This window comes from Neurospora tetraspora (assembly GCF_033439725.1).
Source record: "Neurospora tetraspora strain CBS 560.94 chromosome Unknown B0H65scaffold_1, whole genome shotgun sequence".
In the NCBI taxonomy this organism is placed as follows: Eukaryota; Fungi; Ascomycota; class Sordariomycetes; order Sordariales; family Sordariaceae; genus Neurospora; species Neurospora tetraspora.
In genome coordinates, this window is record NW_026944383.1 from 5220767 (window position 1) to 5245549 (window position 24783).

The 24783-nt window shown below is 51.3% G+C and overlaps 7 protein-coding genes across 7 annotated transcripts; 6 read left to right on the forward strand and 1 right to left on the reverse strand.

Moving 5' to 3' along the window:
• Positions 1-309: 309 nt before the first annotated feature.
• Positions 310-5157, forward strand: B0H65DRAFT_414487 (uncharacterized protein; the record flags this gene model as incomplete). Its single annotated transcript, XM_062823919.1, has 3 exons — positions 310-539; positions 618-4986; positions 5056-5157. The coding sequence occupies 3 exons, from the start codon at positions 310-312 to the stop codon at positions 5155-5157; spliced, it is 4701 nt and encodes a 1566-aa protein (XP_062686824.1).
• A 1151-nt stretch (positions 5158-6308) lies between these two features.
• B0H65DRAFT_564147 (uncharacterized protein) lies at positions 6309-7655 on the reverse strand (the record flags this gene model as incomplete). Its single annotated transcript, XM_062830246.1, has 4 exons — positions 6309-7062; positions 7132-7235; positions 7298-7527; positions 7649-7655. The coding sequence occupies 4 exons, from the start codon at positions 7653-7655 to the stop codon at positions 6768-6770; spliced, it is 636 nt and encodes a 211-aa protein (XP_062686825.1). The 3' UTR covers positions 6309-6767.
• A 2398-nt stretch (positions 7656-10053) lies between these two features.
• On the forward strand, positions 10054-12020 carry B0H65DRAFT_505360 (uncharacterized protein; the record flags this gene model as incomplete). Its single annotated transcript, XM_062827985.1, has 7 exons — positions 10054-10060; positions 10476-10621; positions 10761-10844; positions 10932-10958; positions 11127-11487; positions 11838-11931; positions 11975-12020. The coding sequence occupies 7 exons, from the start codon at positions 10054-10056 to the stop codon at positions 12018-12020; spliced, it is 765 nt and encodes a 254-aa protein (XP_062686826.1).
• A 1161-nt stretch (positions 12021-13181) lies between these two features.
• On the forward strand, positions 13182-13634 carry B0H65DRAFT_544698 (uncharacterized protein; the record flags this gene model as incomplete). Its single annotated transcript, XM_062829313.1, has 2 exons — positions 13182-13209; positions 13417-13634. 2 exons carry the CDS (start codon positions 13182-13184, stop codon positions 13632-13634), a joined length of 246 nt encoding a protein of 81 aa, XP_062686827.1.
• Positions 13635-14237: 603 nt separating this feature from the next.
• Positions 14238-15896, forward strand: B0H65DRAFT_554889 (uncharacterized protein; the record flags this gene model as incomplete). The annotated part of the gene is made up of 3 exons (XM_062830009.1): positions 14238-14730; positions 14807-15170; positions 15256-15896. Exons 1-3 carry the CDS (start codon positions 14722-14724, stop codon positions 15894-15896), a joined length of 1014 nt encoding a protein of 337 aa, XP_062686828.1. The 5' UTR covers positions 14238-14721.
• Positions 15897-17119: 1223 nt separating this feature from the next.
• B0H65DRAFT_48320 (uncharacterized protein) lies at positions 17120-18169 on the forward strand. The gene has a single exon (XM_062827663.1). It carries the CDS (start codon positions 17266-17268, stop codon positions 17941-17943), a length of 678 nt encoding a protein of 225 aa, XP_062686829.1. The 5' UTR covers positions 17120-17265; the 3' UTR covers positions 17944-18169.
• Positions 18170-21708: 3539 nt separating this feature from the next.
• Positions 21709-22962, forward strand: B0H65DRAFT_48346 (uncharacterized protein). The gene has a single exon (XM_062827664.1). It carries the CDS (start codon positions 22013-22015, stop codon positions 22955-22957), a length of 945 nt encoding a protein of 314 aa, XP_062686830.1. The 5' UTR covers positions 21709-22012; the 3' UTR covers positions 22958-22962.
• The last annotated feature ends 1821 nt before the right edge of the window (positions 22963-24783 follow it).

Genomic DNA, 24783 nt, shown 5'->3' on the forward strand with positions numbered 1-24783 from the left:
CTGTGCTCTCCCAGCGTCGCAACCGTTACGGGCATCGCCACTACAGCTCCCGCAGCCCCTACGGACGTCGTTGATAGGGTGAAACTGTTCTGACTTCCTTGCTGATCAGGCAGATATACTTGGGATCCCACCGTGTTGATCCTTACAAGTTTTGTCTCCTCTCTGGACCGCCTAGCACCAAGCTCCATCACCGCCGGTCTGCTACGCTAGAGCCCTAGCGCCTCACCGACACGCCAGCTCTCCCAAAGCTCCCCTCAATACTAAAGGTCGTGGGGAGCTCCCTCCGACCCCGCCTCCCTTTCCCCAACAATGATCCCCAGAACCATGGTTTCCAACGAAGTTTACCTATTGCCACTGAAGGACGATGGCTCGCCTGACGTGCCCGGCGAGTACATCTACATTGCGCCCAAGTCGAAAGACCCAGTAACGATTCGCTTTGCCATCGAGGGCACTTCCAGCATCTGCAGCCATGGCAGCTTGTGGGTGAACATCCCTGAGCACGGCCAGCCGTTCCAGCGGAACAAGTTCCGCGAGTTCAAGTAAACAAACCCACCCCCTATTTTCATCAGATGAAAGCTGTAAAATACCGGTAAACAAGGCTAACAATCCCGTTACAGGCTCGTCCCTGACTTCAACCGCACGCTCGAGATTTCGATTCCGATTTACGAGGCCGGCGCGTACGCCTTCTACACCACATATGCTGAACTCCCTGATTTGGCCAGCAACCTGGTAAACGCCGACGGAACCGTTACCAAGGCCACACAGAAAAAGACGCCGCTGTACTATATCGATGTCGCACCCAGGCTCTCGCTGGACGGGCAGCCGCTGCCGCTTCCGGCGCTATCCATCTTCTCCATCATCAGCAAGTTCATGGGCAAGTACCCAACAGACTGGGAACGCCACCTTCGGGGAATCAGCGACCGAGGGTACAACATGATCCACTTCACACCACTGCAGGTACGAGGTGCATCAAATTCGCCATACAGCTTGTATGATCAACTGGGCTGGGACCCAGCTTGCTTCCCCGCAGGCGAGCCCGATGTCCAGAAGATGGTGGAAAGTCTGGAGAAGAACCACTCCCTGCTCAGCTTGACGGATATTGTCCTCAACCACACTGCACACAATAGCGAGTGGCTCTTGGAGCATCCCGAGGCCGGATACAACTTGACGACTGCGCCATGGCTCGAGTCCGCCTACCTCCTCGATACCAAGCTGCTCGAGCTGGGTACCAGGTTGGAGGAGCTTGGCCTTCCCACTGAGCTCAAGGACGTCGATGATCTGGTCAAGATTATGGACGCCATCAAGAAGGAGGTCATTGCTCAAATTCGCCTATGGGAGTACTATACTCTCGACGTGGAGCGTGATGCTGACGCTGCGGTCGAGTCCTGGGTTGCCAACGACACTGACTTCCCACAAGGATCCGTTGGAGCTGGCGGTATTGACGCTCTACACTCCGCTACACCTAAGGAGCAAGCAGAGTTCCTAATCCAGCATGGTTTGCAGAACATGGATTATCTTGGCGAGCGCTTCAGGCGGAGGGCTAACCCCAAGGTGGCTGCCGCTCTTTTGTCTGCCCTCTTCGGCCGGTACGAAGGGGAGACGAAGGATACTGCCGACCAGGCAGCAGCCAGGGCCAAGATTGTCGAGATTCTGGAGATCGTGAACGTTCCATTCTACAAGGAGTACGATGACGAAGTTGCCGAAATCTTGCAGCAGCTGTTCAATCGCATCAAGTACGTCCGACTCGATGAGCACGGCCCAAAGTTCGGACCCATCAACGCCGAAAACCCCCTAATCGAGACGTACTTCACCCGTCTTCCAGTCAACGAGAAGACGAAGAAGCACAAGAAGGAAGACCTGGTTCTTGCGAACAACGGATGGGTATGGGGCGGAAACGCGCTGGTCGACAATGCCGGCCCCAACTCTCGCGTCTATCTTCGCCGCGAAGTCATTGTCTGGGGAGACTGCACAAAGCTTCGTTACGGAAGCGGTCCTGAAGACAGCCCATGGCTTTGGGAGCACATGACGAAGTACGCCCGCATGCTGGCCAAGTACTTCGCCGGCTTCCGTATCGACAACTGTCATTCCACTCCTCTTCATGTCGCTGAGCACATCCTCGATGAGGCTCGCCGTGTTCGCCCCGACCTCTATGTCGTTGCCGAGCTTTTCACCGGTTCCGAAGAGATGGATTATGTCTTTGTCAAGCGTCTGGGTATCAGCGCACTGATCCGCGAGGCCATGCAGGCATGGAGCACTGGCGAGCTCAGTCGTCTGGTTCATCGTCACGGAGGTCGACCCATTGGCAGCTTCGAAGTTGACGAGGTCTCAAGCAACGAGGGTCGCTCGTCGTCCATCAGCGGCACGAATGGAGATGGCGTCTACACACGCGAGGTCATCCGCCGTATCAGGCCAGTTCCTGTCCAAGCACTCTTTATGGACTGCACTCATGACAATGAGGTTCCTGCTCAGAAGCGTGATGCGCGTGACACGCTTCCCAACGCAGCCCTGGTCGCCATGTGCGCAAGCGCTACCGGCAGCGTGATGGGATACGACGAGATCTATCCCAGGCTTGTTGACTTGGTTGGCGAAACCCGTCTCTACACGTCCGAGGCTTCCAATGCCCCTGTCAAAACGGGAGAGGGTAAGGGTGGAATCGCTGGTGTGAAGAAGCTTCTCAACCAGATTCACACCTTGATGGGCATGGATGGCTACGATGAGACGCATATCCACCATGAGGACGAGTACGTCACAGTTCACAGAGTCCATCAGGAGTCGAGAAAGGGCTACTTCCTCATTGCCCACACTGCGTTCCCCGGTTATGGAAATGGCAACGGCGCTTTCAACCCTGTCCACCTGACCGGTACAAAGGCTCGCCATCTCGGTAGCTGGATGCTTGAGGTTGATGCTAGCAAGGAAGCCGTTGACGAGGTCCTGAGCGATAAGAAGCATCTTCGTGGTCTTCCCAGCCGTCTGGTCGGTTTGCCAGGCGTGCGGATGGAAGTCAAGGGGCAAGATACCATCATCACCGTCCGTGAAAAGTTCCCTCCTGGAAGTATTGCTCTCTTCGAGACTTGGATCCCGGCGGCAGAGCACTCGAGCGGTTTGGACAACTTTGTCACCTCTGGCGCAAAGACAGCAATGGAGGAGCTTGATCTTGTCGACCTCAACTTCCTTCTGTACAAGTGCGAGCCTGAGGAGCGTGATGCTAGCGATGGCCAGGATGGAACCTACGACATTCCCGGCCACGGCAAGATTGTGTATGCTGGATTGCAAGGTTGGTGGAGCATCCTCAAGGATGTTATCAAGGACAACAACCTCGCACATCCTCTATGCCAGCATCTAAGAGACGGCCAGTGGGCTCTCGACTACATTGTTGGGAGAATTGAGCGTGCCTCGAAGAAGGAGGAGTATCGCCGGCTGGCGAAGCCTGCTCAGTGGTTGAAGGAGCGCTTCGACGCTATCCGTCCCATCCCCAGCTTCTTGCTTCCCAGATACTTCGGTCTTGTGCTTCGCACTGCCTATCTTGCGGCCTTTGAACGCGGTATCTCCCTTATGGACAGCAATGTCATCAAGGGGCAATGGTTCCTGCAAAGTTTGGCCATGGTCAGCGTTCAGCAGACTGGTCTCGTCAAGTCAGCGTCACTGTATCCCAACCGGCTCGTTCCGTCGCTTGCTGCGGGTCTGCCTCACTTCGCTGTCTCGTGGGCTCGCTGCTGGGGTCGCGATGTGTTCATTTCCCTCCGCGGCTTGTACCTCGGTACTGGTCGCTATGCAGAGGCCAGAGAGCATATCCACGCCTTCGCCAGCGTGCTCAAGCATGGTATGATTCCTAATCTTCTGGGAAGCGGTAATAACCCCAGATACAACTCCAGAGATTCTGTTTGGTTCTTCCTGCAGTGCATCCAGGACTACACCCGTCTGGTTCCCAATGGCTTGTCGATCCTAGATGACAAGGTCAAGCGGCGCTTCCTCCCTTACGATGATACCTACTTCGACGTCAATGATGAGCGTGCGTACAGCAAGGAAAGCACCATCGCCGAGATCATCCAGGAGGTTTTCCAGCGCCATGCCGAGGGCATGAAGTACCGTGAGGCGAACGCCGGCCCCAACTTGGATATGCAGATGAGCGATGCCGGGTTCGACCAGGAGATCAAGGTTGACTGGAGCAACGGTTTCATCTTCGGCGGTAACCAGGCCAACTGTGGTACCTGGATGGACAAGATGGGTGAGAGCGAGCGTGCTGGTTCCAAGGGTGTGCCGGGAACTCCCAGAGACGGTGCTGCCGTTGAGATCACGGGTATGTTGTACAGCAACCTGAAGTGGGTGGCTTCTCTCAATGAAGCCGGCAAGTTCAAGCACTCCAGCGTTCGCAAGGCCGATGGCACCGAAATTGCCCTGAAGGACTGGGCTGCTCTCATCAAGGAGAACTTTGAGCGTTGCTACTTCGTCCCCATCTCCCCCGACGAGGACTCCAAGTACGATGTCAACCCGGCGATCATCAACCGTCGTGGCATCTACAAGGATCTCTACCGTTCCGGTAAGGAGTATGAGGACTACCAGCTCCGCTGCAACTTCCCCATTGTCATGACATGCGCCCCCGACCTCTTCGTTCCGGAGCACGCTATGCATGCTCTTTGGGTTGCCGACACCGCTCTCCGCGGCCCCACTGGCATGGCTACGCTCGACCCCAGCGACATGAACTACAGGCCGTACTACCGCAACAGCGAGGACAGCGAGGACTTTGCCACCAGCAAGGGTCGCAACTACCACCAGGGTCCCGAGTGGCTGTGGCCGACTGGTTTCTTTCTCCGGGCGCTGCTCAAGTTCGACTTGATGCGCCGCGGCCGTGACGATGCCGAGGGCCGCACCGAGGCCTTCCAGCAGGTCACCAGGCGACTTATTGGGTGCAAGGAGATGATTCAGCGGAGCCCGTGGGCTGGACTTACGGAGTTGACGCAGAAGAATGGAGAGGAGTGTCATGATTCGGTGAGTTTCCCATATCCACAACCGCCTAAACATACGAATAGTATACTAACCGTTGATTTTCTTGTACAGTGTCCTACCCAAGCGTGGTCCGCCGGTTGCTTGATTGACCTCTACATGGACGCCGCTGAGGAACAAGCCAAGCTTGAGAAGCAGTCTCTGCCCTTGAGATAGGTGTCGAGGGTGGTTGAAGAGGCTACGAACTTGGTTACGAAGCTTACGACTACGGCAACGGTGACGAGCGAGCGTGACGGTGATGACGACACGGGAAGTGAGAATGATGGCGCTTAGAACAAACAAAAGATGCAATAACTGTAATAGATCATTGGCGGAGCGTTTACGAGTAAACACTTTGGTTAAAACCTAGACAGAGAAAATGTTTCCAACGAGGGCGGACAGAGGCAAAGACAGGCAGGCAGGACCTTTCTTTTTGGAAACAGAAAAGAGATATAGGATTCAATCTAAAAGAATAAGAATTATCCCTTTGACCACCCATCGCCTAGTCCACCTAAGTAGTTCAACTGCCCGGTGTTTCATCATGTCCCGACTACCGAGTGTCTGGGACTCCAGTGATGAGCAACAGGGGCTTCGGCATTTATAGTTCTGCCAAGGCCCCAAGGCTCTTGGAGCTCTTGGAGGCTCCAAAGTCAAGGAACTTGGGAACGTAACGAGATTGCCATTCTTAGATCTTGACATTGCTACGATGAATCGAGATCTCCACTAGGTACTTCGACATTCGGCACGGCACGTGGGAGATCAAAAACAAAAAGGTCGGCATTTCTGTCGTTTTCGGAGACACAAGATCAAAGGGGGGGTTTCAACAATGAAGATCGCCAAAAATGCATTTTGTCGTTTTGGACACAAACACGTGTGGAAGAAAAAGGTCAAAAGGTCAAAAGGTCAAAAGGGGGGAAGGAAGTGGGATAGCAATTCGTGCAACAACCAGAAGGCGTTGCTCTCGTTTTCGGACATACAAGATCAAAGCGGGATACGCAACAGTAAACATCGACAAAAATGCAGTTCCCGTTTCGTTTTTGACAGACAAAAAACCTCCGCTCTATCTGGTGATGAAGAGGGCTTCCAAGGATCGAAATGCCTGGTTTCAGCTAGTTGGTATGGAATGGATTGGGGGGGTATCCTTTATCGTCCTTCCTCTTCTCTCCTTTTGATTATATCTCTTTCATGCTTCTCCTCCTCCCCCCCGCCCCTTTCTCTACAGCCCATAGTACACAGTTCATAGCCCAGAGCCCATGCGGCAGCGCGTATAGGAGGTGATGGTGGTACTACTGATACAATTGACACGACCGCCCTGCCGACCTTTCTCTCTCCTCAAGCACCCAGCCCCCGCCCCCACCCCGTCCATGTATAAGAAAACCAAAATGATGGAAAATTTCGCCGCAACGCCGACTAGATGAGAGAATGTCCGAAGCCCAACCCAGAGGTGGACAGACAGGCGGAAATAACATGGACCCCCGCGCGGTTGATACCCAAAAAGAGCGGAAGGATGATGATGGTGACTAAAAATGATAAGCGAAACATGACCCCCCGTTCGAAGAGAGGAGGGACATGGAGAGGGGCGGTAGGCGATGAGGACGACGGCGGCGAAAGACAGATCTATCGTGTCGACGTCGATGTCGTGGGTTGATAACCGGCGAAGATGGGTCCGAGGCGTATTTATCAGGTGTTTCTTTTTCTTTCCCTCCGTGTCGTCAACAGGAAAAGCAACCGTTCAACTCGACAGCCATATACGTGAGTGAAGGTAAGCAAGGCCCAATGGCAATAACTCATGTCCTCTCCGTAACAGTCCACTTCTTCTTCGTCTTCTTGGGCTTCTCGTCAAACACGGTAGCCTCGGCGATGGGCGCCGGGGAGAACATGGTCGCACCGGGAACATGCGCGCCGTCGTTGGGAACCACCCGGCCTGACTCGGTGGTGTGGGCCATGTTGTGGCCAAGCGCGAACTTACGGTCACGCTTGCGGAGGTAGGCCCGCCGCCAGAAGCAGGCGCCTATCCAGATGCCGACGAAAGCGACGACGATGATGACGAGGAAGATGATCCATTGGTAGTGGTTGTGCATCCTGGGAGGTACAGGTGTTAGTTACATTGCTGGGTCACATTGAAAGATTAAGACTGAAAAAGGAACATACCATGAGCCTCCGCCTTTATCCTTGCTGGCGACAGCAGTACCTGTCGACGTTGCTGCTGTGCCAGTCGTTGTCGCAGTGGCCTTGCAGTAGCCTGTGTACCATGCCTGTTTGACATCATGTCAGTCACAAAGCCGTACTGTGTATACGACCATAGATTCCCCCGTACCTGAATCTTTGCCAAATCTGTAGGACTAGCCGTACAAGCAGCATCGCACACACCGGCGGTGCCGGTACTGAATGGAGCTAATCGTGCATCACCGCAGAAGCATTTCTGGAGAACATTGGCGGCGGCTGTCGTGGTTGCGCAGGCTCCGTTGACATCGTATAGGGGACCACATGCCGTTGCGCATGCAGGCATCGATTGTGTTGGAAAGACTGTCGTTACTGGTGTGGGCGCTAAAATACAGTGGTGTTGTTAGCTACAGCAACAAACAAAGGAACAATCAAGTAGCAGGGGGGCCAGATAGTGAGTGCTCTTTGTGGGGAGAGCCCATGCAACTCGTGAATTTCGACGTACCAGCCATCTTGAATGATTATGTACGGGGTTGGAAGGGGGATATTTGGTGGTGTCTGTGCAAATATCGACGAGTCGTCGAGGTTTTGGTATTGTTATTGTTTCCGAAAGAATTTCTGTGTCAGGTGTGTCGGCTGCCGTGATTTGCGCTGCTGCGTGTGGTGGCTTACTCCGCCCCAAAGTGTGTCGGCGGAGGGAATGTTACGTCCGCCCGACCTTTAATTCCTTCCACCAGATGCCCTCGAAAATGCGCCCGTATGCGGCGTATGCGAAGCGAGCGAAAGCGGTGCTGGTCGATTTACGAAAAAGACCGAATATGTTGTGTTGTTGTCCAATTGACACCTTCCTTTCCTGATGTTGGCCGTATTGATTCCTGTCCCTGAACCCGTCGTCGTATGGTCGAATGACAACTGATGGGCAAAAGCTTGTTGGTGCTCTCGTCTCACCGTCACACCCGATGTCAGATGGCTGCTGGCGCCCGGATTCCGTAAAAAAAAGAGGGGACGACAGTGCAACGGGCACTGACGGGACGCTGTTGTTGTTGACTGTTGTTGTTGATGATGATGACAAGATGGCTGAAGAAACGATTGCAGGTTTGGTGGTTGTGCGTGATTCAGTTGGTCCCTTTGCCGTCCGGGGGGTTGTCTGGGCAGACAAGTACGCGGATCTTCGACGGATCTTCCCTCAGTGTATTTCCTGGTAATATCCGAGTGTTCCTCTCCGATTAGATCAGTCCAAGCGAGCGGACGGACGGACGGTGCGGGTGTTGTCAAAGCTGAATGATTGATGGCTTTGCCCGTCGTAAGCGGCAGAGTCGGGGGAGCTCGAGAGTCGAGGAGTCGTCGGGGAAACGAATGTCGGCGGTCGTCGAGTCGTTCGGGGAGTAAAATGGCAAAAGGGAAAAAGCAAGTGACAAAGAGCAAAGAGAAAGGCGAACCGAAGCGAGGGGAAACCGAAGCGGATGATTACGCAGTGTGCAAACGAGGGTGTGAAGAGCGTCAGCACTCAGGGCAGCGCAGATGGACCAATCTGGACTTTGGCACCGGCTTCTGGTTTTGGTAGCCGGCTTCTTCCCTCTCGCTGGGCGTGCTGGGCGTGCTTGGCTGGGCTAAGGCGGGCTGAGTGATGGACTCCTGGCCAATCACAGGACGGAACTCACGGTCAAGACCCATCCACATACGGGACAATGAGCGCCTGGAAAGGTGAACCCGGAGTGCTGGAAGTGCTGGAACAGTGCCAGACACTTGGCTTGGCAGGCATGGCAGATGGATATCCAGGTGGAACTCGGATCCACCAGCTGGCGCGTCTCACTTCAAGTTGCTCCAAACCTCGCAGCTGTCGTCTCAAGTTTCCGCATTCAATGTTGTCGGGTGCTCAATCTCCGCTCAGTCAGCAACATCAACACCAACACCAGCGGCATCTTGTGACCTTCCGAACCGCCCTCCACGAGACCGACGGCAAGTGTGTCGAAAACCAGAACAGGATTTCCAACCATTTCGATTTCGTTTCGACATTTCCCATTTCTTATTTTCCAGCTCAAATCACCCTTGGCACTCTTGGCGGCCCCTTGGCTCCATTGCTCAGCACCTGAACTGCGAATCGAGACCATGCCGCTTTGGGGAGTAGCGGCCATTCCATTCGATCTTCCCTCGACCTGCACTCAAACCTTGAACTCGACAACGATGTTCTGGGTTGACGTCACACTTCTTCGGAAAATAAGATAATGAGATGAAATGCATTTCTGGCAAGTTGTCTGTCGTGGTTATCTCACACAAATGGGAGCTGGAGGTGAGAGCAAGTGCGTGAATGCTGAATACATACCTCCCCCCTGGACATCAATAATAGGAGCTCTTTATTTCCCGCCCGTGTTTTGGCCGCCAACTGTCATGTTGTCCAGTCAGCACCAGCTTCTTTTGTTCGTTCAGACTCTTACAAGTTCCCAACTTCAAACAACCCCCAACACTCACTCACACCGAAGGGAGCATCGAACTTCGAGAAACAAAACGGCACATGGAACAGGAAACAGAAACCTAACCGAGCCGTTTCTCCGACACCACCCTCTGCAATACCCCTCTTACGACGATCCGATCTCCCCGGATCTTCCTTCTGCAGCCAATGTCATCATCCCTCGGGTAATATCTGGTCCTGTTATGAAACTCGTGCCGATACGTATCAACGCCCAAAGAAAATCCATCAACTGTAACGACACATCGACGAATTATCAATCCAGGGGTTCAAACTCAACATTTCTTTCTTCATTTTCTCCCTGGCATGTCTAACAAAGGTTCCAGTTTAAGAAGCGTGGAAGACAATAGAGTGATCATGATAACCAGAAGGCTCAGTAGCTGTTGTTGCCCCCTACTTTCACAGAGCCTCAAAGCCAAGAGAGGCATATGGTAGTTGACCACATGGCCGGTTGCCTTATATCGCGAAATTGGGGTTGCCTTGAGCTTGGGATCATCTCCGTGTTACCAGTGGCTTGCTGCTGTGCCATTCTCATGTGGCAAAGCCGTCTCTGAGAACAAGAAAATCGTCCCTTTGCCATCCGATTTTACGCCCGTATGGCATGTTCGAAGCTCCTTCCGCGCTTACATGCTTTGGTGTCGAATATATCAACGCTCATCCGATGTTCTTGGGCGTGATACTCTCCATCCGGCGGTGAGAAAAGGACAGCCCTGCACGCATGGGCGGGGATGGTGCGTTGCAGCCTTCTCTAGGTACATCATGTAAGTGCATGATATGTACATGCCGTCCGGCACATGATACCCGTACCCACCACTTTGAAGAAGACGCAAAGTCTCAATATCATCATGGTCTAGGACGGAAACAGCATCCGTGGACGGTCGAACCTTTCCTTCGGGTGCCGGAACGGACTCCCTTGTGCTTCTCCACGCTGCCGTAGAACCCGCGGATGCCCCCATTAGCTTCCATCCCCCTGACAGGTATACCTATCTCGTCCTTCGGTCACGCAGTCGGGTATGATCAGGTCATCAACATGACAAGGGCGGCCAAGCTCTCCCTGCACATCAACTTGTGCTTCAGCTGCTTGAGCTTGTCAACTACTGGCTCCGGACTCCTGGCTCGATGCGTTGTTCTACACTACGGGCGATACTAGACGCCGTGCAACTGTCGAGACGCGGTTGTGGAAAAAGCACCGCTAATCCTCATAGGCGCAATGGTCATCAAGGCTATTCCAAAGGTATCACCTGATGATAGGACATCAAGCCTCAACTACCTCCAGACGCGAAATTGCCTGTCCATGTAAGGCACTAACTTTTGCCTGTAGTACCGCCGAAGTGCATCGCTCGTGGGGGTTTTGGCTCAATTTCTATCACAGGGACTTACTGACGGTCAAAATGGAACCCCCACTCGTAGAGAGGCCTCTGTTATGGTCGCAGCTCGAGTACGTGGCTTCTCGTGGAAGATGATGTATAAAGTGCGGTTGGAAGCACGACCTCGGGGTTTCCTATTGGAAACCAAGGCTTTAGCAACCATCTGGACTCAAGAGAAGTCGCACGAACTGCTTGAAGTCCGAGGGCAGCAAGACTGGCCGGCAATGGCGGCACAAATCCTCATCCGAGCCAACTCCAAGAAAGCCAACAGCAAGGTGAGGACCATAAACTCGCTAATCTTTCCTGCCGCCTCTCGCGGTCCATCTCGATACACACCACACCCCGGTTTCCATACGACATACCATTCTCTATATACCAGCGCAACCAAAAGACATCAGACTGGACCCGATGATGTCGATTTAGGGTTCGTATTCAAACCCTATGACTTACTAGCTTTACCCGCTGGTACACGAGATGTCTTGTATCGCGAAAATCCCGCGTGTGAGGGAAGTACCGGGATCTGTTTGGGCATCTCGCCTTGTATTCTCCTGCCAGCCCTGCTTTGGAGTGACTTCTAACCCTGCCATAACGGGAACTTGCATATGGTATGGCGATGCGGTCGAAGCAACATGTATGTCACGCCGTCACTTCTGGTAAGATTCACATCTCCCATTCCGCAGACTAATCAATCTACCGGAGGCTCGGGTGTGAGACAAATTTCTCCTCGCAACAAGAATGACCTACTAACGATACTGGGAAGTAGCAGGTTGTGCTACCGTCGCTGTTAGAACAGCTTTTTCCTGGCACTTTGTGTAGTACTTGCGGGCCGTGAGATGACTGGGCTCACTTGCTGTTCATAGGATATGTGCAAACCCATGACAAGCTGCACCTTTCCGCCAGCAAGCACTCCTTGATAACGAATTATCAAGCCAGGGCGCTTGTGATATTCTTGCCGTCTTGGGCAAGAATCCCCGTCTTCGGGACTCGGAACCTCCAGGTCGCGGATACGAATTCCGGCTTACAGTCACGGATGGGCTGGATAAGGCCCGCTGTGGGAACCCTTGTCGGGACACTCGTGGATTTCGAGGCAACCACTCTGAGAATCAAGTGCTTTCTCTTGACGATACCGGCGTTGACAAGACGATTATTCACAGAGCAAGTTGCCAGTTGGTTGTTATGTGCGGAGGCTCCAAGGTTCGTGAATGACATCAAGATGGCAATACCTCGGAGAAAATAACCAGGAAAGGCCATCTATATCACTGAAACATACCGAGCATGACAGCACCCCTTCACCCTGGATGTCTGACAGCTGACAACATTAGAAGACAACTCCAGAGTACGTCGCGTAGGGCGGGATATGCTCGACGGACGCTTCCAAGCCTGCGGCTCAACATTCCTGGTGCCTGCCTTCGGGTAGTACGGACGGGACACTGCCTATGTAGGCCTTACGTAGCTGTCATCACAGGCTACCATTCGGCCGTCCCATCTTTTCAAACGACCCAATGTTTTGACTAGACAATATCCCACTCGGAATGGGATGTCCCAAGCCTTGAAGTGCATGCTGCACCTCTCCCACACCTGGACATTCCCAGATTCCTTCGTCATGCGGCCCCCTGCTATGTTGCAGGTTGACATCCGCCAGTGTCAACTAAATAGGCGTGGGAGACTACAACATGTCACCCTACGCACGTAGGCCGATGCTGCTGGCACACATGCACTCTCTCGATAGAGAGCGTGTGTGCAATACAGCATGTGTGGCTTACATACATGCTGGCACTATAGTCGGAAGAAGACCGGCTCATGGGCGGGATACTCAGACCGGAAATCAGCCGAGACTGGGATACCTTGACTCCCGTGAGCTTCGACAAATGCGTATCAACTCTCATCGATACCGACCTGGCGAGTAGGAGATGGGTGATCTACACCGGTCATTCTACGTTGGCAACCAACCTATCCAGAATCTCACGCCTACACCACTTCCGAGGACACCAGACTTCCATCCACCAGTTCGGAGGAGTACATAAAGGGGGCTCCGCCCTAGGCTCATTGCCATCTGAACAGCATCGGCATCAGCATAATCAGCACTCACCAGCATCCAACTCATATTATCATTGTTGAATCATTATCAGCTCGCGGCTGAACTGAAGCGCAGTCTCATACAAGCTGCTTTCACTCATCGACCAACTCTCCGGTCTACATTCAAAATGTCTGGCCAAGCTTCCTCAAGCAACAGTACGTCTACGCCCAGCCACCTCCTTCACTACAGCACAGCACAAGCCCCCAAGACCTGTTCACGCACCATATCAATCTTTGATCTTTATCCCTCCCTCTCTCTTCCTTCCCCTTTCCCATCCCAATCCTCCATCCCCACCCCCCATCCAGCTAACCCCCCGCCAACAACTCTCAAAACATTTACTAACCCCCCCTTCCCCCCTCCAGTCAACAACTCCTCAACCTCCTACTCCTCCTCCTCCTCCTCCAACAGCACCAGCAGCAACTCCATCAACTACTCCGCCTACAAAGACACGTACGCCTCCGCCAACGGCAGCACCCCGATCGATCGGTACAAGGAGCAGAGCCGCTACGATGAAGGGTGGAACCCGCATCATGTTACTAGTGGTGGGGGTTATGGAGGTGGGGGGTATGGGAAGAAGTGAACTAAGAAGGGAATGAATGGGAGGCGAGGGTGGACGAAGGGGAGGGGGGGGGGGGGGGGGGGGGGGGGTCGAAACAGAAGGAGGAGAGGGGGCTGACACTGGCCCCAGTCCTGGTGCTTTGGGATTGAAGGACGGGTAAGGGGGTAGTGTAGGGATGAGGGTTGGTGAAGGGGGGGAGGTAAGGGGAAGGAGTGAAGCTGAGGCTGGACCTCACTTCAGATGTATTTTCTCTTTTTCTCCTCGAGTTGGATGGGAGGAGGTTCATCGGCATGGGATTCATGATCTGGTCTGCTTGGTACCTAAGGTTTCCATTTGTTTGTCCAGTTGGTTTTGGGTTTGGGATGGCTTGGTCCTTGTCTTTAGGGTGTTGGTGGTGTTTATGTTGCTTGGTTGGTCATGGTAAATCGGGCGGGCCGGTATCATCGTTTGGCATCAATCACTTTTTCCACATTCACAGGTATTCCGGCTGCGCTGGACATGTTTTCTGAGGTTTCATGGACGGGAGGAGGGCGGCTGCTTATCGCGATTTCCTTAGGTTTGTGCTTCTCAATCATGATAATTTGCTCTTTCCCACAACCACCATTCACGTGCTTTCAGGTCCTCGTCGGAACTTCGGAACCTTTCCGGCAACAAAGAAAACGCATACAAGGTTCTGGTGACGCACCGAAAACCTTTATCCCCCCCTCCCCCATCCCCTTTTTTTCCTTGTGTCCCAAATACAATGGTATTCACTGAGGCTGTCCATAGCCCCTTCACCCTATTACCTCCAAGGTTCACAAGCTCCCCACGGCACGAACTGGCTGTTCACTTGGAAGCAGACACTAAGGGATGGATTCCGAGCGAAGGAGGGACTATTCACTGTATATCTTGGTGCTTTATCAAGGCTTGTTCAAAAATGGGCAGGAGGAGAGGTTTTTGGTTTAAATATCCTACAATTCCCTTGTTCGTTTTTGTTCCAACCATTATCACTACTACCGCCGACTAAGACAGCTCGAGACCTCCGACTAGTCGACAGTGTTTGGAATTAGCAAGATCGTGAGCTTTGCAGCGACCACATTCGAGTTTTTTGCGACAGCTCCGGTACAAGATGGCAATTGTAAGTGCCCTTACATCTTTTCCCTTTCTTGTTCCATAGGTGTGGTCTAGTGAACTTACTAACATGCCCTTCATAGACCTACATCAGCCCCCGAAAGCTGAAGACGTACTACATCGATCCATCATGTGATGCAAGGTTTGACAACCAATTTGAGAGTTTCGTCAGAGAAGCCATGGATTATGCCCGTCGGGCCGTGGATCGGCTGACCTCAGATTCCGACACCGACTTCGCTAGAGTATACGAAACTCTCTTCAAGATGCCCAAGTCCGACACGCAACGGTTCAACTGGGGCAACAACTTCCGACTAATGAACCCCCACAGCGCCTCAGTCCGAATGACAGCCTATGAACATGTGGTTGGAGTGCTCAGAGACTTTGCTACAAACTGGAGAAAGACTCACAACCACTGGGAAGCAGATGTACGGTTTCACTGCGACGCTGGTAAGTAACCCCTTTCCCCCCATTCCATGATCAGTTCTCCTTCCTGTTTCCAAGCCGTCAAGAACTTCAATGCTAACAACCCCAGAAACCCGCTTCCACTTTTTATACCTCCGCAGCTCCGACTCTTTCACCTCCCTCGACCCCCCAAACTTTGTCTTCAACACCGGCTCCTTCCCCACCAACGTCACCCGCCAAGCCTTCACTTCCTACAAGCTTTCTACCGAGGGCGCAAACGGAGAAGTCCGCGACCTGTTTGGTCTCACCGGCATCCGAGGTGACTCCAACGTCCAGAACCCAGCCAGAGTCGTGATTGACCTGTGCCAAGAAACATGGGAGGCCTTCTCGGACAGCACAAGGGCAAATAACGACAGTGCGTCGGACTTGCTGGAGTATAGAGGTAAGGTGGATGATGTCTCGAAGTGGTCGATTCCAAGGATTATCTTCCACGAGATGATGCATTGTCGGTACTACGGCCTTGACATGGATGATACGTACGCTATAGCACTATGTAGTGCTACCTGTACATCGGGCTGGGAGTCGTGCATGAATATCCCCAGGGGACCAAGTTGCGTTGATGCGGAGAGATATGCGTTGCTGGGTTTTATGGCTAGGTTGGCTGATTTGAGGCCTGAGGGGGAGGAGAGGGGGGGATATACTCTGTCGAGGACTGATGAGGGGGAGAGGGTGAAGGGGGTAGTGCGCTTCTATGAGGATGTTACTAGGTGAGATGGAAAGGTTGTGGCTTGGGTGGAAGGTGGGAGGTCTCTCTTTTTTTTCATGGTTGGTTTGGTATTTCTAAGGTGGCCAGTAGTTCTGGATATGGCCTTTCTCATTATCTCTCCTTTTGAAGTCGCACTGTCCGCTGGTTTTTGGTCTTTTAGCAAAAGAGGTCTCCCTTGTCTTAGAGTTTTTATTCACTTCTTTCATTTCCTTCATTCTTTCTGTCCATGTCATCAACTCTTCAGATCCTACGAACGTTCTTGCCTTCTCATCAAGACGAAGTTGACTGCGTATTCTGCCTACTTTAACTTTTTTTTGGTCTTTAAACACTGGTAGTCCCAGCTCACATAGCAGGTATGTATCAGTCCATCGTCGTCCAGTTCGATGGATAATCATGCAGGGATATGCTCCGAAGATGTAGAAATGTCCCAAAATGCACCGGTATGTTAAGCAGGGGCAGTAACTACCAGCATAACGGTCATCTGACATTATTCAGATATGATCTGGGCTGTGAATGAAGACGGGAGTGATGCCTGTCAGTCGAAGTGAAGGGTGCTTCAGCCGTCTTAAGTGACACACTCCGAACAGGCCTAGCTAGTCTCACGGCCACTCCTTGCCCCAAGCATTACGTCTTTCCAGAATGTACTATGCATTCCGTCTAACGGTTACACCCGCTTTCACAACCGAGATTCACCCTAGCTCGTAGCTATGTCTGTTCCGGTCAAGCCAATGACGATGCTTATCCCCTATTCGTGTGACCTCCATGAACCCTTCAGCAAACAAGAGTGAGTGTGCGGCTACCTCCATGAGCTGCCATGCGCAAGAGCAAGTCCTGCGTCCTGAAGAGTGAATGGCTTTACATATATAAAGATCAGAACCCTTGCCCAGGGATTCTTCAATACTCTGGGGAAAATGCCTTACGGCAGCTTTCACTTGCAAATGACATACATGGTATCCGTTTGGCGAGATGCCTCCAGAATGAGGACAATACCGGATTCATGATGCACAGCTCATGGAGTCTTCATATTCGCCCATCTCAGCCTTCATGTTCTGATAATGTTAGAGTGCACATGGGGGGTTGAATGGTGAATGACATTGGAGTCATGCTCGCACGATCACCATGGCGAAACTCATGATGAAGAGCGAGCATTCCCAGCGCCAATGACTGGATCTGAATGTAAGGAAATTATTGCCCAGATTTCCTATAAGACGCCGGTCATATTTGTTGTTTTGGCCGAGAGCTTGTGTTTCTTTTCTTCCCAATCCTCAACTGATACCGAAGAAAACGACGGGAAAATACTTTTCAACCATAGTAAAAGCGCAGAGAAGATACTCCACCCTATCCAAGCCGGAGCCAGATATTCAAGCAGTAACCATGGCGCCAACAACCCAGAGCCTCAACGCCCAGAACCCCAACTCCAAAAAGGTCCGGGAAGTCCACGAGTTCGACGCAACCCCCTCGACCAAGGGGCAAACCACACCGCGTACCTCTACCTACTCCTCCTGGTGTTACCCTTCCCCAGCCACCACAACCACGACCATTTCCTTCCCTTCCCCTCCCTCCTCCTCCTCCGCCGCCGCGGCCACCGCCCAAAAGCAGCAGCTTCAGCCCCTAGACGTAACCCCCTCAGTCATCTCCAACTTCGTCGTCACCGGGACGGACGCAAGTTTCGTGGGATTCACAACTCCCACTGGAGGCGGCACCGGAGAAGTCATTCCAGTTTCGTCACCGTCACCGGCACCTGAGTCTGAGTCCAAGCCTGAGCTTGACTCCGAGCCTGGAGCGGAGCTTGAGTTTGACTCCGAGCCTGAAGCAGGGTCAGGGGAAGCAGCAACAACGGCGCAGGAGGGTACACCGCAGGGTACTACAAGCCAAACCACAGTCACCCCTATCACCACGCCACAAGCCGGTGATGACTTGACCTTGACACGAAGTGAGGAAGAGGAAGAGGAGGATGCAGAGGCTGCAAGTAGGAGTAGGATCAAGAGGCAGACTGAGGCTGCTCGTTCTGTTTGTGAAAGGTGGTTGGGGGTAGATGGAAGCAGTACTTAGGGCGAGCGAATACAAGAAGGAGGAAAAGAGGATAGGGAATAAGGTGGTACAGATAAGAAGGAGACAGTGATCGAGGTTGGGTTGGGAACTGAACCCAGGTGGGACAGCTGCCCTGCCTGGGGAAAGGATACATGTAATCAAGAGCCGTAAAAGTGGAAGGGACAATTGGATTGCTGGAGAGTCATGGAATAGGAAGAAGGTGAAGAAGGATCAGCTGGGAGAGAGTCTGATGACATCATTATCCCTTCCTTAAAGGAAGGAGGAACTGAGGCAATCAGGGGGAAATGGACAAGGCAGAAACAATTAAAGGGGAAGGAAAAAAACAACGTTGGGAAGCGGCGTATTTACTTCTAAAAAGTAGAGGTAATTAGAAAGGCAAGAGAAGGAAGCAATAACGAACGTTGACAGGCTTCAACTGCCGAACGAACGGTCTGGCCAAGTCTTTCCAGTCATGAATCCATGTCCATGTCCACGTCGAAACAAAAACGTCGTCGTGCATGATTGTCTGGTTCAGGATGTGGGCTCGGAAAGAAGCCAGTCGGGCGGCTTGGCTTTTTCTACGGCGTAGAGGTCAGTAGAGGTATATATGTATCACTGTGTGATATGTGCACGTCGAATGTGTACCTACCTATTGAACAATTGCAGTGAAGCATGATGAATGACGATGAATTCATCTACTTCAGGGGTCTTGTGAGCTTCAATAGCAAGGTAGGTAACGTAACCTCTTAGGCCAGAGCGTGAAACCGACGAATGCGACGAGTGTGCTTGGAATACGGTGCACGCCCTGCTTTGTCCTTGCATCCTCTTCTGTTATCTGGTCCTCTCCATGTCTGCCCAGGCTAGGGTCGCTTGATCACCAGGGGCACCGAGAAAAGAAACTCTCAGCCTTGCAAGGTATTGCTCATTTTCTAATGGCTTTCGATAGCTTTCCGATGGTTTGGAGAAATCCAAGGACCAGCCCTTCGGTAGTTTGAATCCCTGTCTGCCACTGTTTAGTAATCCGTAATAGTAGAAAAAGCAACGAAAAACAATGAGATAGGGGTTAATCAAGACCGTGAACGTGAGCGTCTGAGCGAGATAGCCTCGCCTCGCCTCGCTTCATCCCTTTTACGGACTATGTACGTACTGTCCACATAAATCCGACCAAGGGGCTTCGTAACTCCGGGTGCACTGTACCTTCCTTCCACCTTCTCAGTCCATCTTTTATCATGAATACTACCAGACCAGACGACAGGGAGGAGAATCCTTCCTCCAACGTTTTGCTGACCTCGGCCAACACAAAGTAAGAGAAAGAAAAAAAACCAACGGCTCGCTTGTTTCCTAGAGCCATGGCATGCCAGAATTTGCAAACTCTGTCACTTTGCGATATATCGAAAACGATTTTCGGACGTTTCGGGCCCAGAGATAGGAAGTTGTGATCGAAAGAAGAAAGCGATTCGTATCTCCGAAACCGTGCTGTTCGGAGTTTTCAAGAATCAACGCTGCCGATATCTAGTTAGCCCCTAAAATCTCATCTCGCTCCGCTCCCCGTGGGAACTGGAAGACGAAACACCTAGTGTGGACACACCTACATGGAAGAAGCCCTTATAAAAACGGAAAGAAGAGACGGATGCGAAGGCCGAAAGGCAAACCGTTGGTGCATTCGGGGTCTTTGGTGTACTTGGCGTATCCGGAGACAAAGGGCAAGGACATGGGATGATGGGATTGAAGGCAACATAACGTTGGTTGTCAAGTGTTTTGGCACTGCGTCTACCTAGAGGTATGTAGGTCCCAACGCGGTTCGTCCCTACCTTACTGCATTTTTAAGCGCAAGGTGCCCCAGGCTTTTCTCTTTGATAGGTACCTTATTCGATGAAGAAAGAAGCATTCATCCGAGTAGCTGATGTCAAACCGGACTAACTTCCCTTTATCTCCCATTCGACCTTCATGAGCGATCAGGCAGCAGTTCCTCGGCAGAGTAGTCCATTAAGACCAGCGCAAGAATAGGCAGCCATGGTATCTCTAGGATTATCAGGACTGTCGATTACAAAGCAGACCGACGATATCTGAAGACACCCTATAACAAGTGAATGTTATCGTCCACTTAGCCGAGGTGAGATTTGACCGCGTAAGTACGAGATATTGCTATTAGTTATGACAGCAGATGTGCAACATGCCTCGGCACTACCCAAGCCTAGGCAAGGTAGGTTTCTCCTGCTTTCTTAACCTCCGAACCATATCGGAGAGAGTAGCTGGTACGGTAGAGGCAGGGTTCGTCAAGTCTAAAAAAGGTGTAGCTCCAAGATTTGACAGGTTCGGTATAAAGCCGTGAGGACCGAAAGATGAGGCAAGGGCACACATCTTACACAGTATGAAGGTGAAAGGTCCTTCACCTTTACCGGCATTGGATTAGGTTGAACAACCTTGAAACCGGCGAGAGTGTCTCACTTATCGTTGATGCTTCTTTTCCAAGCTATCGTAAACAAGGTTCAACCCCATATTTCTTGCGCGGTTCCCCTCAAACGGTTCACCGGTACTGCGAGGGGTCCGCGGGTCCCCCCCTTGGAAAGAGCTCTGTCGGTATTTCGCTATTTTTGGTCCAATTCCGTGGTGTTGCAGCGAAGGGAACACTGGGAACGGAACCCATTTCGATCAAGGAGTGCTGCACTGTTCTTCACAGATCGATGTTACCCAGCGGCTCTAATATGGCCAGTTTTTTTTGGCATATGAGCGTGGAATATAGGGTAGGGGGGGGGGGGGGGGGGGGGTGGTCAGTTTTCCCCATATCTTGGGAAATGGAAGACGTCGACGATCTCGTGGCTTGAAATGCTGAAATCATCTGATGTGTCGTCAATGCGGGTAGGGTGTGGATGATCATGTCTCGTTTTCGCATCTGGAACTCTTGGGGGGCTTGGGCTATTGCGTCGTGGGATCTTTCGTTTCGCCTGCGTTGGGTGGTAGTTAAGTGTGCCTCGGAGACGATGGACACGGTTTCGTGGGTGAGGACTGTCACTTTCCCGGTGTGCTAGAACCGGAGCAGTTCCGGGCCTGCGGTCGTTGATGATGCGCTAGAGAATAGCGTCAAGCTCATCGAGTAAGCCCCATATTGGGCGCCCATGGAGGAACCGTGATGAGTGGCTGTGTTCCAACGGGGTGAGAATCAGGGGGCACGCGATAGAGACAACCCAACTGCTGCATGTCTCATCACATCGACGACACGGAATCGCATCGACATCTATTCCTGCCCTATTCTGGCCTCTCTTGCCTCTTTCTCGCCCGTTTCTGGACACAATGGGCACACAATGTCAATGGAAGCCCAAAATCACATCAAAGCCAAGGAGAGGGCATTGAGTGCTTGGGCCCAAAAGGGAAATGGTCTGGTGCGTTGCATCCCGCCCAGTGACCACCAGCTCACAGTCTCTCACAGTGTTCCCGTCCGTGGTGGATGGAGAAAGGTGATGATCAAAGCTGACGCTGGCTGAATGCTGAGTGATGGGGGAGCAATGAGCATGGAAGCTAGCCTGGCTGGATGCCTGGGGAAAGTCTTCAGCAGCACCCACTTCATCAGTGATCAGGGGGTTATCAATAAGGTAGCCGGGTCAGCATATGAAACAAACGGAAGAGGGAAAACGGGGCATCACCTGTACTGTGTCAATAGGGGATAAGATCGAGCATGCATCACTGAACTAGTGTACTCCCTTGGCAATCGTAGCCGGTGCCCTGCCAATCAATGCCTTCATCATCTTGCTTTGCTTCGTTGTAACGTGCCCGGCCTTGGTTGCTTCACCAAAATCTTATATGTAAAGAGCATATATGAGATGTGTTATCCCCCACACGCATTTCGTATCCGTGTTTCCAGGTATACACCCTACGACGCCCTCACAATCCCTCTTGCTGTGGCGATAAGTTTGACGACGACCGACCGACACCCTCCAATAATCCGGTTTCTTTTGTCTCGGAAGTCCTCCCAAAGTGAACAGTCATTGAGTGGTGGTTGTTTGGTCTCATAGAGGACGGGACGCACATATAGTCAAACAGCAACACACCTACCTGCCCGGCTTGCCTGACTTGAGAGAGAAAATCTGCATCCATGGCCGCCACGCTCCCACGCCCGGCTGTCCTGCCGCACTCCAGCGGGTGTCAGTCGTGTTCAGCTTCAGATCGTCTTTCACTTCAGATCATTTCCCCTTCGCCAGCAGCATCAACCGCTAGCGGCAACAACACCACGGCGGGGAGCTTCGCCAGCATTACGCCCACCAATAACCCACCAACACTAAGTGGGGCCAAATCACCACCACCACCATCACCACCAAAGCAGCAACAGCAGCAGCATGCCGATTCCAACATGTCGCAAAGCGTCGTCTTGGCCCATTCGAGAGAGCTAGAGCCTCACCGCCCTGTTGCAACGTCGATGCAAGATATTACCTGGTGTCCGATGCAAGAATCACCGCAATCTGAGGACGATGTGACGAGGTCTTCCCCCGAGCTGCTCGTAGCCGTATGGCCAACAACATCAACCGATGGGCGCAGCCGGCAACCATCACAGAGTGTCGGCATCAGCGAGTCCATCGAAACACCATTCATCCACATGCCGCGATGCAAGCTTTCAATCACCAGTTTTGACGACATTCACCAACATGAACCGTTACCTGCAGTAGGAAGAGGGGGTCCGTATCCGGGACATGGAAGCATCAAGATCGAGCAAGTCGCTCTGCCGCGGGCCGTGGTGCAGGGATTTTTGTCCGGCGTTCGACTGCCCAACGGGCTTGCTGGTATAGACCCTGAGATTGCCTTTCCTCGCCACTTTGACGACGACGATGAGTGGGTGCAGTCGCGGTGCATCTTGTCGGACTTTTCCGAGCTGGAGGAGGACGAGGCGGCTCGGCTGTCGAGCGAGGAAAGGTTGTGCTGCTGGGGAAGCATCGTGTTGACGAGGGATAATGATGGACATGGATGGGACCTGGGATTTGTCGTGCATCGAGTGTTGACGCAGCGGGATCCTGTCACCGGGACTTGTGCATGTGGTCGTCGATGATGAGTAGCATTCATACCGTGTCGATTCCGGGGTTTTGGCGTTGGTTGCTCTTTCCTTTTGGCTCAACTGGATCAGGTATTGGAGGGGTCCGTCGTCTCATGGGGATAACAAAAAGACGGAGGAAGGTCCGGTACGGACGTTGACAGTGCAAATTTGAGGACTTGAAGAGGCAAACGTGAGCGGGAGGGGAGGACCGGGTAGCGTAACCACGCATCACTATATAATATCCAAATAATGACTGTAATCGATCTCCATACCTAGGCGCTTTGGAGCATTTGAAGGATTGGAGCACTGGAGCACAATCGTGGAGCGGACTTAAACAAATAAAAATAAATCAACACAGGGCTGCAATTGCCCGAGAACCCGACAAGATAAGATCACCGAGTTTTGTCCTCGCCTGGTGCTTGCCTCCAACAAGGGGGAAGTCTGTAGCGGAGATTGAAGGGAAAGAGCGAATGACCGGGCCTTCCTCCGTGTGACCAACCAAATGAGCAGGAACGGATTCCCCTGCTACAGGGCAGAGCGGTCAACATGGCAATATGCTGTGGTCAGCGTCGTTATGTGCCCCAACAATTCCTTTCCAGTTGGATCTCGATCACAACACCCAACACGGTGAAAGTGCGGGCCAATCGGGGAGATATTGGGCATGCGGCGGCAAGACCGTTGAAGATTGGAAAGGGAAACCATCATGATGTTTTGGATGAAGACCGAATTACGATTACGAGCAGCTTGAGGCTAGACTTGGCGGGTTGCAGTCGTCGTTCTAGCCAAGAGAGTGCAAGAATGCAGGAGTACTCACATGACCCGACCCCATTACTAAAGCTTCCTAACCCAAGTGGATACGCCAAGACCGACCCTATACTATAAAAAATCTCTCATCCGACCCTCGCCCTCTTAATATTTTCTTTCCCCGTAGAGAAATAATTAATCACTTACTCGAAGTTCTCTAAAGAGAAATAATATTACTTGCGTTATTAAAGATATTTCGTTTAATTATTTAAATAACACTATACACCGTCGTACTACCTACAAATACTTTAATATTAAATACTATAAATATTTAAACCTACGAATTTAGTAGGCGTATTAATAAATATTTACTATTATAATCGACGAAGAGGTTATAAACCTTTTATTTAAAATCCGCCTCCAATAAAATAAAGTCCCTTTAATTAGGCGAATTATTAAGTACGGATTTATCCCTAATTTATCCCTAAACTATCTTTTATATCGCTTTAATTTAATCGAAAATAATTATCTTCTGCTAATATTATTTTAATAACTAATTAAGTATAGGAGATTAGGATACATTAGGAAATATAGGGTTATAAAGAATCGAAGTCGTTATATAAATTCGTTTAGTATATAAATAAAGGAAATTTTTATTTAAAATATATCCTTAATAATTAACGTTATATCTAAGCATATCTCTATTAAGATAATTACCAGCTATAATCGCTATTAACTAAAGTATTAGAATTCGAAACCGGGAAAGAGAATATACTTTTTTACTAACTTCCTTAATAACTTTAATTAATATTAATTATACATTAAACTATTTATTAAAGGGCATTCAAGAGACTTTATACCCGATTTATTATATATTAAACCGTATACTAAAACAAATATTATATTAATAAAAAGGATGTACTATAATAAATAGATTTTTCCTTGATATATTTAAGATTTATTAAAAGCTCATTATTAATAAATTAAAGACCGATTACGCTTAAGGCTGTAATACTATTAGAACTCGAAATTGTAATATTACTATCAACTTTCATACTCTAATTAATATTAAAATTATCCTATATATTATTATAATT